Source organism: Poecilia reticulata, chromosome 17, assembly GCF_904066995.2.
Source record: "Poecilia reticulata chromosome 17, P_reticulata-male-v2, whole genome shotgun sequence".
Lineage (NCBI taxonomy): Eukaryota > Metazoa > Chordata > Actinopteri > Cyprinodontiformes > Poeciliidae > Poecilia > Poecilia reticulata.
In genome coordinates, this window is record NC_088846.1 from 13,810,075 (window position 1) to 13,824,067 (window position 13,993).

The 13,993-nt window shown below is 42.7% G+C and overlaps 1 protein-coding gene across 3 annotated transcripts in view; it reads right to left on the bottom strand.

The window, feature by feature from the left end:
* Window positions 1-564: 564 nt before the first annotated feature.
* kcnab1b (potassium voltage-gated channel subfamily A regulatory beta subunit 1b) overlaps window positions 565-13,993 on the bottom strand; it is a 40,138-nt gene continuing 26,709 nt past the window's right edge. For all 3 annotated transcript variants that reach the window (XM_008433771.3, XM_008433770.3, XM_008433772.3), the window contains exons 8-15: window positions 13,708-13,751; window positions 8,629-8,715; window positions 4,444-4,529; window positions 3,888-4,008; window positions 3,713-3,807; window positions 2,218-2,338; window positions 2,039-2,127; window positions 565-1,926 (exon numbers count right to left, since the gene is read on the bottom strand). In XM_008433771.3, the coding sequence (XP_008431993.1) occupies window positions 1,837-1,926; window positions 2,039-2,127; window positions 2,218-2,338; window positions 3,713-3,807; window positions 3,888-4,008; window positions 4,444-4,529; window positions 8,629-8,715; window positions 13,708-13,751 (733 nt within the window). In that variant the 3' untranslated portion in view covers window positions 565-1,836. The remainder of the gene's footprint in view (window positions 1,927-2,038; window positions 2,128-2,217; window positions 2,339-3,712; window positions 3,808-3,887; window positions 4,009-4,443; window positions 4,530-8,628; window positions 8,716-13,707; window positions 13,752-13,993) is intronic.

Genomic DNA, 13,993 nt, shown 5'->3' on the forward strand with positions numbered 1-13,993 from the left:
GCTATTGCAGAAATTCTATTGGATACTTTAACCGGAAAACCCGCCTTCACGGAATCAAAGCTAAAATAAAATAAAATGAAATAAAATAAAAGCAGCATGGAATTCCACAATATCTACCAGGAGTCTGGATTAAATTATGCAAATAATTATTACTTCTACCATTACTACAACTGCTGCAAATATTTCTTATTATCAGTTAGGAAAACCAATATTGTTTAGATTTCCAGAATGAGTTACACATTTTTAATTGTCTTCAAATTTAGTGAATTACATACATCTCAAGTTTTGGTAGAATTGCCTTTTATACTGTGTGAGTTGGATCAATTCACACAAGTTCAAACCAGTTTTCTGCAATATAGGTTAATTCCTTCTACAGCCCAGGGCAGAATGCCATCTCCCTCACCAAGTATTGCCACTATTTATGTCTCAAACACATGCAATAATAAATTACACTATTTGTATATAACAAATGAAGTTAATAATATAAAGATGCTGATACTCTTTTGTTTCTGCATTTTACCGTCAGTTTGACATTTTTAATTTTCTGAATCAAAATAGGAGGCACACGATTCTAAGCGTTTCTTTAATTTTCATGTACAAATGTGATGAACAACACCATAATACATATCTGGACAAACAGAACATAGCAAAGATGATCCCATTACATAAAACAACCATCTGGGAGAAACTAGGAAAAAAACTCTCTTTGTTCCAGGTGCAATTACTGCAAGGGTCCATATGGTGTTCTTTTAAATTTTTTCCACCACTTTGTCTCTTCATTAGCCACATGGCTTTATTTGTTATCCACAAGCTCCCCTGCAGGTGGATCATCACCCCGACTTCAATGAGACACTTTTCTATCCACAGTACCAACTGAACTGAAATGAATCAGATACAATTCCTACTGACAGAAACTCTGCCAGCGTACAAACTGAAATAGGTTGAAAGGGCACAGTAGGAAAATACACTCTGCGGTGCTGTTGCATAAGTGAAAAAGAGAATAGAACAACATAACTGCTCATTAAAGAAATACATACTTATGTAACAGTCATTACATATGTTTAGAGTCATATATATATATATATATATATATATATATATATATATATATATATATATATATATATATATATATATATATATATATATTTATTTCATTTAAACTAATTAAACTTTGTTTTTTATGGCAATAGCAAAAACAATGTTTAGCTGACATTTAGGTCTTCCAGTTCTGAAGCAATCACATGGACAAGCAAGCTCCAGCTGCATTGGGGAATGTTCATCCATTCTGCTGAAATATGGCTCATTATAATCACCATTTGTAATTCTTTTTACAATACATACATTATACAGTAAAATTGATTTCTCTAGCATTAGGTCCATTTTGATGCAAATAATCTATTATCATAGTGCTCTGCTATGCTTAATTGGATGCTTAGAGGTAATTAATTCCTCAGTAGTTTTCTCTACATGCACTGACAGCCATTTTAACGGAGCATTTAAACAATTAACTCTATTCTTCTTCCAGCACTATATGGTTCAGCACCTTCTGCAAAGTTCGCTGTTGGTGAGGTTGCTTTTTTTTTTTTTTTTGACGATGCAGGGAATTGTCTTGATGGATCCTCCAAATCGTGTTCAGTCTGATAACTGGCTGGTTTTGCATGCATGCTTTGTCGTCATGTAGCCCACTTCACAGTTATGAGTTGAAAGAGCCAAGTACAATCACACAGTCCTCCACAGATACACGCAGTCGTGGGCACGCACTTATGGTGCCATGGCTGTGAAAAGTGAGCTTTGAAAAGCCTTATGAGCGTAGTTTAGTAGAAAGTGTCCATCCTAGTGGTGGTAGTCCCTTTTACTGTGTGGACGGTTGCCCAGAATATGGTCCATTTCTGAAGCAATACCTGCTGTAATCTTTGGAATTACCTAAAATGTGCAGGAAAAAAAACAACAAAAAAACAACAGTGCATTATCAAACGCTGACAATGCTGGGCAACAACACAAAGAAGCAAATGCTGGAAAGTGCTTGAATGTGTACCTGAATGGCTCCCAGGTTTTCTGTCAGCTGCGTGGGATTGGAGGCCCCCAAGAGCACTGAGCTGACTCCTTCATTCCTCAAGCACCAGGCTTACGATGAGGATAGCAGAATATTAATTCTAATGAAAACATGTTTAACAGTGGACACGACAAAAATGAGAAATGAACTTTGATATTTACCGATGGCTAACTGTGGCAAGGTGCATCCTAGTTTTTCTCCAATATGAGTCAGATCTTTTAGTTTGGATTGCTGTTTTCTCCCATCCTCACTCGTTATCTTCTCCCTCAACCACTGATATGGCTAGAAAAATAAAGACGCATAAACAGCATTAAACGTTAAACATAAAAAACAACTTAAACTACATATTGTTACAAAAGTGACTGAACCTCTTTTATTACTTTACAACCACAAACCATAAAGAGTATTATTAGAATTTCACAGGCCTCTACGCAAAGTAGTTCATTATTGCGAATTGGAGGAAAACTATAATTTGTGGTTTTTAAACATGAGGCATGCGTTCATATTCGGCCTTTCTTTTTTAGAACCACTCACTGTTTGCTAAAATAACAGATCTAAGTAACTACCAATTTTGCCCATTTGGATGCCTATATTTATTGCCTGTTCTTTGCAGAATAATTCAAGCTCAATCAAACTGAACAGAGAGCACTGGTGAACAAGTCATTCCTCAGACTTCTACAGGCTTTAACTGGGCCATACTAACCCATTAATCATCCTTGATTTAAACCAATAAATTGTAAGTCCGGGAGTATTGTTTATTTGCTGCAAAATGAATTATCACAGTCTCAGATCTTTCAAGGCTAACAGCTTTTCTTCTAGGATTGCCAGTATTTAGCTTCATCCATCTCCCTGTCAACAGTGATTAATTTCCCTGTCCCACAAGACTCTGACTCTTGCTTCATTTCTTCTTTTTATTTTTGCTCCTGTCAGTTACAAAGCTGCAGCTGCATAGATGGGTTTCCCCCAAGGTGGAATTTCATCTGACATGCCATCAAATTGTGTCATTTGTAAGAAATGTCAAACACAATGAGATATCAGACCTTCTGGAAGAGAATGCATGTCAGTTTGTCGTGTTAATAGGTACACCAAGGCCTGCTAATGCCATAGTTAAACGAGCCATCATTCAGCACTATTTAGCAGGTTCAATTTAGGTCTTGTCTGACACAAACAGTTTCCTACATAACCTAATTTCTTTCAAGAACTCATTTCTTTTTGTCAATCTAATACCAGATTTATATGGAAGAACAGCAATCTTTTGACACCACAGTTATCTTAGAAAAAGATTTTTCCCTTCAAAATGTGAAACTTTAAAGCTCATTGAGAGCTAGTTCTCTTTTCATTACTTGTCTGATTAAAGCTTTCCTTTGCCCCGTCAGTGTAGGCGGACAACCATAACTGTATAGTGTTGCATTTGTGTAGCACTCTCCATTTTTGGATGGCAAACAGGAGAATGCTGTTTTAGATTTAGGGTTTTATTTCAAATGCATTTTATGAGCCACATATTGTTTTACTTCCCAGTTATTTAATAATATGTGTTTCAAAGTTTGTGCAACAAGGACAATTGTGAAGTAGCTAAAAATGATAAAGACTTTTGTACTTTATACTGCATTACAGTATAATTTTTTGAGGACTGACCCATGAAAATCACATTTCTACCTTCATCGCAGCTCTTGAGGATTCTGGGATGCCGTTTTCATACTTTCCAGTGATAATCCCACATGCCAGAGGAGACCAAGATACCACACCCACGCCTACGGAAGAACAGAGACGTGTGATGTTGACTATCCAGGACAAAACTCACTGAAAACAAGTGGAAACTTGCTACACTTACCAATTTTATGGTAGAGCTCAGGAAGCTGAGTTTCCACCTTCTCCCGCTGGAAGAAATGATACTCAGCCTGCTCGCACACCGGTGGAATAAGATTAAACTGTCTGGCCACAGAATAAGCTTCCTAATTAAGTGGGAAATAGAAATCGAAGAGATAAGGAAAACATGCAACACTGACCTTTATGTTTCACGACTTTTATCTATTCCCAGAGCTGCAGATATTATCATCTTTTAGCATGTTAGCCTTCTGATTTTATTGGCTTCATTTTTATTACTTTTCACATTTTAAAGAAAAAAGTAACATTTTAAGCACTGTGAAAAATATATAATTTTTTTAAATGTTTTTTTTTATAAGTTGGAAATCACATTCAACAGAAAACTATGCTGAACAAACTATATTATTTAACACATTTCTTCAGTTATGAATAAGACAGAATGAGGCAGTGGTATTTTCCCAGATGACCATATTATAGTGACAATATGGACCGATAAAAATGAATTAATATCGGTGAATTTATCTAACTTTCCACGTCATGTAATACCTTTTGTAATAACTTACCATGATCTCCATGGCAGACCAGCGAGATGTTCCCCAGTACATGGACATCCCTTGGTTGATCACATGAGTCATAGCTCTCACAATTTCTATAAAAAACACACATATCAAACACTAAATAAGTGCATTGTTGACATTTGAATATTAGTCGGTGCCATCTTAAGGTCTTCCACTGAAAGTTCCACAGTTGTTTTTTTTTTTTGCTGAAGTTGGCAGCTCCAGGGTTTACTTTAATTAAAACTTGTTTGTACACTATGTGATCTGCTGGGGTCACATTAGATCATTTGCTCACATGTGTGCAAATGCTGTGGGGCCCTAAGTGAAAAAGCTGCCTTGACAAAATGCTTCTTGTGCTGTGCAAATATATAAGCAAGGTGAAACTGAAGGGAGAGAAGTCAGCTGTAGCCTTCAGGTGTGTGTGTGTGTGTGTGTGCGTGTGTGTGTGTGTGTGTGTGCGTGTGTGTGTGCGTGTGTGTGTGTGTGTGTGTGTAATTATGACACGGAAGGCAGCAAAAATGCTCTGTTTGGTTATTTACATGCTAAACAATAGAGCTTTATTCATGAATCCATTTGTAAAGAACTTCCAAAATAGCTTTTAAATCAGGAAATCCTCTGCTGGTAGATCACATGAATGTCTCGCTACACACAAATTGTTCATTACTAAATTCAATCTGCGTAATATTGCATTTGCATGTCAGTTAATGAATCCTCCTATTCCATTTGCACAATGCAAATGCTGCTGCAAGAGTGTGAAGTTGATAGGGTGAGAATTAGGAAGAGATTTAAATCCACAGAAGAGTGAAAAAAAGACAACTAATGATTTTCTTTAATTACTGGATCTTTCTTTGAGCCAAACTGTGCCTCCGTGAGAGACAGAGAGCAAGTGTATGTGCGTGGGCGAAGCAGGTGGGAGGGTAGAAGGATCTGCTCCAAAGTGGAGGGATGGAAGACAGGATGTTGAGGGACGCAAGGACAGAAAGAAAGAGAAAAAAACGTGAAGCAAGAAACTGGCAAATGTGGCTTATAAAGTTTCTGTCTCTGAGGGGGCCTGTTACTTATTATCCTTGCCTTGCCCCTCACATACCAAAATCAACCCAAGACTGGAACTAAACTGCACCGTTATTGTGTTGGTACTGTGTGACTGTGTGGTCTGCTGTGGAGCGACGGTTTGCAGGTATAACAGAGCCAGAGGAGTAAAGTCACAGCTTAATGTGGCCACTTTTAAATTGTAGAGCTGTGAATAAACTGAATGACATCACAGATATGGTCTTTAAATGATATGGGTAATGGTATTGTCAGCTAATGTGTTAAAAAAAAAATCTGAATTTTATCGAGAAGGAAAACAAAGTGAGGGTTTTTACTCTTAAAAATTAGGTGCTCTTAGTTTTTTGGAGCACGAAGTGAGAAAATCCAACTTCAGAGAGCAAAGACATTTAACCTGTTTGTTTTTAAACTGTAAAGTTTAATCATGATTTCCAGCACATCTTGTCAGAGTTTTTCTAACCTCAGTAAAAAAAAAAAAAGAAAAAGTAAAGTTTATTTGGATTAATAAAGAAACGCTTGCAAACATGACAGATAAAGAGACTCCTCATTAAGGCGATAAATTCCTCCTGTTTGCGCATCCAAATCTCCTTTATTGGTATGCACGTAATAGAAAGTTGCTTGGCTGTTAGCCCGTCTCTGTGTGTCCTTGAGCTCTTTCCCAGCAGCAGTGAGCCTCAAAGTCTGGAACATTTGGTGAGCTCCAGCCAGCAGGTATGACAGTGCCCCTTCTGAACCGTGAAGCAATAAGTGTGAGAAAACCCTCAACAACACACTAATAGCTGTACATGTCTGGACAGGTGTCTCTGTGGATGTCAGTGTGTTTTTGTCTGATTTGTTCTGGAGATGTTTCTGCCTTTTGAAGCTTTTATTTATATTCTTTCTGCATGCAAACAGAGAAAGTGTGCTGCTCATCAATATATCACATCAGCGGGAGATTTTCCATGCCTTGGAAAACTGCATTCAAGGTTTACGGCTCTGGGAGGGAAGGATCTGATGACTATGAAGGCAGGTGTTGAAGCGTCTCTACTGAGAAGTGTGTAAGGATGCTGGGATCGCCATAAAATTATTTTATTAATAGAAGGTTTATGACTTTCAGCAGCTTTTGTGATGTTCTCTATCTAAAATCAGATGCAGGACGACTGGTTTGCAATCCAATTCAGAGCCTTGAGCTGTTTGGTTATCACGCCTTGGTGTAGCTATTAGTACAATAATTGACATGCGTTCTGCTCCAGTAGGCAGAAATCTCATTGTGTGTGCTGTATGACAATTCCTATAAACGACACAGTCTTTGACATGTCAGATGAAATTCCACATTGGGGGGAAACCATCTTTCCAGTGCCAACTTTCCAACAGGCGCAACAAAAAGTAAAAGAAAATAAACAAGTCTTTTGAGAAATGGTGTTAAGTAAAGAAAGAAAGAAAAAAAACAGTCAGGAATATCAGAGGACTGGAAAGAGTCAAAGAAGAATAGGGCCATGGGATAAGGGACACAGTGATGATAATAAAGACAGACTGTGCTGCCATGACATCACTTTTCGTCCCCAAGGGGACACAAGTTGTCTCGCGCAAGGTCGTATGTAGTTAGAGTAAAAAAAAACAAAACAAAACAAACAAACACATGCATGCATATGCACCTGTTAGTTACCACCAGATGTCCCTTTAAAATGCTACCATGCCTCCTCCTATAACTGATGTTGTTAAGCTAGTTTGTATTGATTCCTGTGTGTAAAACAAGATGTGAATAATAAGTTCACCATGCTGCAGCGGTCCCAAGAGGAAAGAGCAACCAGTGGAAAGTATTTGGGGCACATTACAGAGCTGATGCATGGCATTAATCTTACAGTGGCTACGAGCCAAAATCAAGTTCAAATGATTTTCTATTCGATAATTTATGTGAATGTCTGCAGGACTTTGTTATAGATGTTCAAGCCTAAGTCTTTATTTCTGTAATTATACAACAGTAATCAGAAACTGTGGCAAGTCTTATTCCTTGTAACGAGCATAAAAGTGTCCTAATTCCCAAAAGGCATACATCAGAACATAAGGAACAACTTGAATATTTCAGAATAACTTATTTTTAACCATCACTGCTTGTTTGTTTTTGTTTTTTTTTTTAGTTACTTGATAAAGCAAATAAAATCAAAAGCGTAAGCACTCTGCGTGGTTAATACCACTTTGGTTGAAATAAAGTAAATGCTTTTTATTACTATTAAGAACTCACTGCAACAGTAGTCAGGAGTTAAGGAGCTCAAGTTATGTTCACTAAAATATGATCATTGATCAATAAATCAGTCAGATTGACAATGAAATTTTATTGCACCAAAGGAGTGAAACTATCTGAAGGGCCAAATCTGATTTGACAGGGGAGGCTGTGGGGTTTACCTGCCAGTTATCACAGCTAATTATGACAGGCGGGCCTCTGGAACAATGAGTATGACAGGCTGGCCTCCCACAGTCAGCTGGTTGTCAAGGGAGGCAACAAAGGGGAAGGAAATGAGGAGCAACATAGAACATATTTTTAGGAGATCAATAAGACACCATGCCTTGAGGCGGATACCACCTCTGGAGAAGGTTTTGTGTGAAGAGACAAAAAAACAAAATCTCAAGTATCTTGCCACATCAAAAGAGAAGTAATTGAGGAAAACTCTGGAAACCTCTATAAGAAATTAATAATAACATATGGTGGATGCGAGGGAAAGGCATTGCTGAAGCTTTGAAAAGTAGAAATGAAGTACAAGTGCACAGCGGGGCTGGTAGAAAGAGAGACCAACCCAAAAATATACCAGCCGCTCCCGAAGGAGGCAGATAATCCTGCTTCTGACGAGCAGGGAGGGCTGGGAGCGGGCGGCAGCTCAGAGACCCTGTGGAAGATAGTGGTCCCACAGAGACGCAAGAGAAACAGAGGGAGACTGAGAGACGAAAATAGAGGACAAGAGGACGAGAAATGAGGCAAGATTATCATATTAACTTATGTCGGCGCGGGTCAGAGGAATTCACTTCTACTTGACTAAACAGATATAAGCCGTCAGTTCAGCAAAGGCAGTGGCCTCAATAGCATTTCTCACCTTCTCATATAACAGAATGCCTCATGCTATGCTCCCAACCCTCCCACAGTCTCCAGAGGTCCGATCAAAAATCACTTACCCTCCATAGGAGTGTTGCTGTCCGTCCGGTTGGCAAAGACCACATCCACATATTCAAGCTGCATCCTCTGGAGGGAACCTTTTAAACCTGAGGTGAGAAAAATGATTGAATGTGTCAGGAAGATTTATGGGTTGGACAGAGCAAAGTGAAGTGCAAAGCATTCAGCAGCAGCTCGCTTTTTTGCATATTCATGTTCCGTAATCGAAGCAGGACCCGATACAATTTTCAGAGCTTTTCTTGTACCGATTATACCTAAATTTGTGAGCTTTCTGGAGCTTTGTGCAAGCTCAATCCATGATAATGTCCTCATTAAAGTAACAACAACAAAGAGACATTTCAAAAAGGACTAGCGTGGTGAAAAACATTAACATCGAGCCCTCATTATCCTGGGAAACTTGATGTCAGAAAGTGCCAGCTAATTTAAAATATTTCAGCTGTGCCTGGCCTGCCATGTCTTTTGATCCCAGTTCATTTGCAAGCAAATTTAATTCTGGGATACCTAAAAGGTTTGTTCTGCTTGCCAAAAGCAACAAAACGGGGCCGGATTGTTGATGACAAAGCGAAAGAAACAAGGAAAATAAAACATATTTCACAGAGGGATTGGTACAAGTTGCAAAATGAATGTTATGCTGACAAAACATAATTTTGTGAATATATTAAAGCAAAATTTCAAGATACCATCTAAGAAGTTAATAGTTAGTGGCTAATTGTTTTCCATCCATCCATCCATTTTCTTCTGCTTATCCGGGGTTAGGTCGCGGGGGCTGCAGCTTCAGAAGGGAGGCCCAGACTTCCCTCTCCCCAGCCACTTCTTCCAGCTCCTCCGGGGGAACCCCAAGGTGTTCCCAGGCCAGCCGAGAGACATAGTCCCTCCAGAGTGTCCTGGATCTTCCCCGAGGCCTCCTCCCAGTGGTACGTGCCCGGAACACCTCACCAGGGAGGCGTCCAGGAGGCATCCTGACCAGATGCCCGAGCCACCTCAACTGGCTCCTCTCGACGTGGAGGAGCAGCAGCTCTACTCTGAGTCCCTCCCGGATGACTGAGCTTCTCACCCTATCTCTAAGGGAGAGCCCAGCCACCCTGCGGAGGAAACCCATTTCGGCCTCTTGTATCTGTGATCTCATTCTTTCGGTCATGACCCAAAGCTCATGACCATAGATGAGGGTGGGAACGTAGATCGACCGGTAAATCGAGAGCTTCGCTTTTTGACTCAGTTTCCTTTTCACCACATCGGACCGGTACAGCGCCCGCTTCACGGCAGATGCTGCCCCAATCCGCCTGTCGATCTCCCGCTCCCTTCTTCCCTCATTTGTGAACAAGATCCCCAGATACTTAAGCTCCTCTACTTGAGGCAGGACGACCCCCCTGACCCGGAGAAGGCACTCTACCCTTTTCCGGCTCAAGACCATGGCCTCGGATTTGGAGGCACTGAGCCTCATCCCGGCCGCTTCTCACTCGGCCGCGAACCGCTCCAGCAAGAGCTGCAGATCACGATCTGATGAAGCCAACAGGACCATATCATCCGCAAAAAACAGAGATGCGATCCTAAGGCCACCAAAACGGATTCCCTCAACACCTTGGCTGCGCCTAGAAATTCTGTCCATGAAGGTAATGAACAGAAGCGGTGACAAAGGGCAGCCTTGGCGGAGTCCTGAGTTGAGGTCAGCAGCACACCAGCCCCACTATAAACACTGTTGGTGCTGCACTGCTTCCCCCTCCTGAGACACCGGATGGTGGACCAGAATCACCTTGAAGCCGTACGGAAGTCTTTCTCCATGGCCTCTCCAAACTCCTCCCATGCCCGAGTTTTTGCCTCAGCAACCACGCGAGCCACATGCCGCTTCGCCCACCGTTACCCATCAGCTGCTTCTGGAGTCCCACAGGCCAAAAAGGCCCGATTGGACTCCTTCTTCAGCTTGACAGCATCCCTCACCGAAGGTGTCCACCAACGGGTTCGAGGGTTGCCGCCACGACAGGCACCAACAACCTTGCGGCCGCAGCTCCGATAAGCCGCCTCGGCAATGGAGGCACGGAACATGGTCCACTCAGACTCAATGTCCCCAACCTCCCCCGGAACGTGTTCGAAGTTCTGCCAGAGATGGGAGTTACAGCTCCGTCTCACAGGGGACTCCGCCAGACGTTCCCAGCAGACCCTCACAACACGTTTGGGCCAGCCAGGTCTGACAGGCTTCCTCATCCACCACTGGAGCCAACTCACCACCAAGTAGTGGTTAGTGGACAGCTCCGCACCTCTCTTCACCCGAGTGTACAAGATATACGGCTGCAGATCCGATGAAACGATGACAAAATCGATCATCAAACTGTGGCCTAGGGTGTCCTGGTGCCAAGTGCACATATGGACACCCTTATGCTTGAACATGGTGTTTGTGATGGACAATCCGTGACGAGCACAGAAGTCCAACAACAGAACACCACTCGAGTTCAGATCGGGGGGGGGGGGGTGTTCCTCCCAACTACGCCCCTCCAGGTCTCAATGTCATTGCCCACGTGAGCGTTGAAGTCTCCCAGTAGAACAAGGGAGTCCCCAGGAGGGGCACTCTCCAGTACCCCCTCTAAGCACTCCAAGAAGGGTGGGAAATCTGAACTGTTGTTCAGCCCGTAAGCACAGACAACAGTCAGAACCCGTCCCCCCCATCTGTAGGCGGAGGGAGGCTACCCTCTCATTCACCGGGGTAAACCCCAACGTACAGGCTCAGAGATGGGGGGCAACAAGTATGTCCACTCCTGCCCGGTGCCTCTCACCGTGGGCAACTCCAGAGTGGAAGTACGTCCAGCCTCTCTCAAGGAGACTGGTTCCAGAACCAGAGCCATGCGTCGAGATGAGGCCAACTATTTCTAGCTGGAACCTCTCATCGCACACTAGCTCCGGTTCCTTCCCCACCAGAGAGGTGACGTTCCACGTTCCAAGAGCCAGCTTCTGCAGCCGAGGATCAGACCGCCAGGGTCCCCTCCCTCGGTTGCCGCCCATAGCACAATGCACCCGACCCTTTGGCCCCTCCGACAGGTGGTGAGCCCATTGGAAGGGGGACCCACGTCTCCTCTTCAGGCTGAGCCCGGCTGGGATCCGTGGGTAAAAGCCCAGCCACCAGGCGCTCGCCATCATGCCCCACCTCCAGGCCTGGCTCCAGAGTGGGGCCCCAGTGACCCGTGTCCGGGTGAGGGAACGCTAGATACAAGGTTGTTGTGCATCATAAGGGGTCTTCGGGTTGCGCTTTGTCTGGTTCCTCACCTAGGACCTGTCTGCCTTGGGTGACCCTACCAGGGCCATAAAGCCCCAGAGAGCATAGCTCCTAGGATCATTGGGACACTCAAACCCCTCCACCACGATAAGATGGCAGCCCGAGGAGATTGTTTTCCAAATACGTTAAATATGTGATTTCAAAAGTTAAGACAGTGACATTTCTGCTTTATTATTGGTGAATTTTCTAAACTAGCAGTAAAAGACCGAGGCGCATCAAAAAAAAAAAAAAAATCCTATTTAAGCATTCCAAAGCAATCTTTGATTGAAAGTAAGCATTCTTTAAACACACCACAAGTCTTAAAGATAATCCCTCTGAAACTGAACTCGCATTCTGACAAGAAGATCCACTGTATGAAGTGAAAAAAAACAACTTGTACCTGTAAAATCCTCACTCCTCTTACATAAACAATGTTAGATGTGTGTATATGTGAGGGGTGGGGTGTGACCCAAACATATCAAGCTCAAAGAAGACATGGAAACACAAGAAAGGTCACTCTCAGCGCCTGCTCAACGTAAAACCAGATGAGAAATGAAAAGCGTACACAGGAGACTGCAACAAAGGAGGACGGCAGCGTAATAGAGACATGGAAAAGTAAGAGAGTGTGTGTGTGTGTGGTAGATTAGTGCCAGAGGCTTCTTCATCACCCACTAATCCCAGCTGAGAGATACACCACTTCCTAGTGCCGACAGAACTCCTTATACCTTTCCCTGTCATCTGCTCCCACACAATCTGAGAACCACTTTCTAACATGGATTCTAATCTGGGTTTGCACCGTCATTGCGCTGCTGCTGTCGGCTGGATTAGCTGGAGTTTAAAGGGCCGTGAAGGGATTCTATTTTTGGAAGCGAGAAAACACGCTGAACAACAGAGCAACTCTGCCGGCAACTGCAGCAAATGATGCATTTAAAAATGGAAGCTCAATAAAAGTCGTTCAGTCGCTGCTCAAGCTGTCAGGGAATTTGTGAAAATGTTCAACACGTTTTCAGCCTGTTAAGAGGTTTGTTCACCTCAAGGTCAAACCAGGAGAACCTACTGTTTTGGATTAGTGAACTACAGCACCTGAACAAATGACCTTGAAGGGCTTCTTTTTTTGTTTTTTTTGCAGAAGAGAGTATCAACAGACGCTGCACTCACTCAGCCGGCACATTAGTCTGTGATGACACGTGTCACACCAGTTACTCTCACAAATCTGTCATTTACAATAAAACTGGGCTTAGCTAATTGATGATGATGATACCTTCGCTTTGCTTCCCTTGAATCTCTTGCGCTCCGCAACCTTCTGCTTCTGAAACCTTGTCCCCTCTCAATCCGCCTTTCCTGGGTGCATTCGCCTTTTGTTTGGTGGGAATCGCTGCAGTGGCTGCAGTGAATGCTAATAATGTGGGAGAGGGCTGAGTCACTGTAAGAGGTGCATTGCGCTTTGGAGAGGCCAGTTGTTTGAGAAGTGGGGGGTGAGGAAGTTTTGCGCCATAAACTCAAGTAAAGTAACAATTTGGAAAAAAAAAGAGCCTGGCAGAGGAGAATAGAAGAGCGGGGACTGCAGTTGGCACCAGCACTCCAAATGCGAATGTATAAAAAAGAAACCTGTTAGAGTAATGCGAGACAAAACGTCCGACAAAGTCTGATGCACCACTGGGCCAATTCTGCTTTCAAATTCTGCTGCGTCAACACTGAAGACGTGAGAAGAGACATGGACGGGAACGAGGAGGGAGGAAAAAGTAAGGTAAAAGAAAGAGGATCTGCAGGAGTCACACAGGAGTGGGAGGGACGGTGCAACGTGAAGGACAAAACAGAGAGGAGGATTTTGACACATTACCTTCAATTATGTGCTTTCGGTTGAGGCCTCGCTCTGTCTCAGCTCTGAAACAGGATGAAAAAAATTACAAGATAAGAGACACACATGAACACCTCAGCTAGAAAAGCATAAGCAGACAATTAATCATGCCAGACAAGATTCTCCATTATAAGTTCCCTTAAAGCCACTGAAATTTTCAACATCTGAAGCACTCTGGTCACCTAAAAGAGGAAACCTACCCAGACATGGCCAGCAACCTAAACTGTAAAGAGAGCAATAATTAAAGGAACCACTAGGTGGCTCAAAG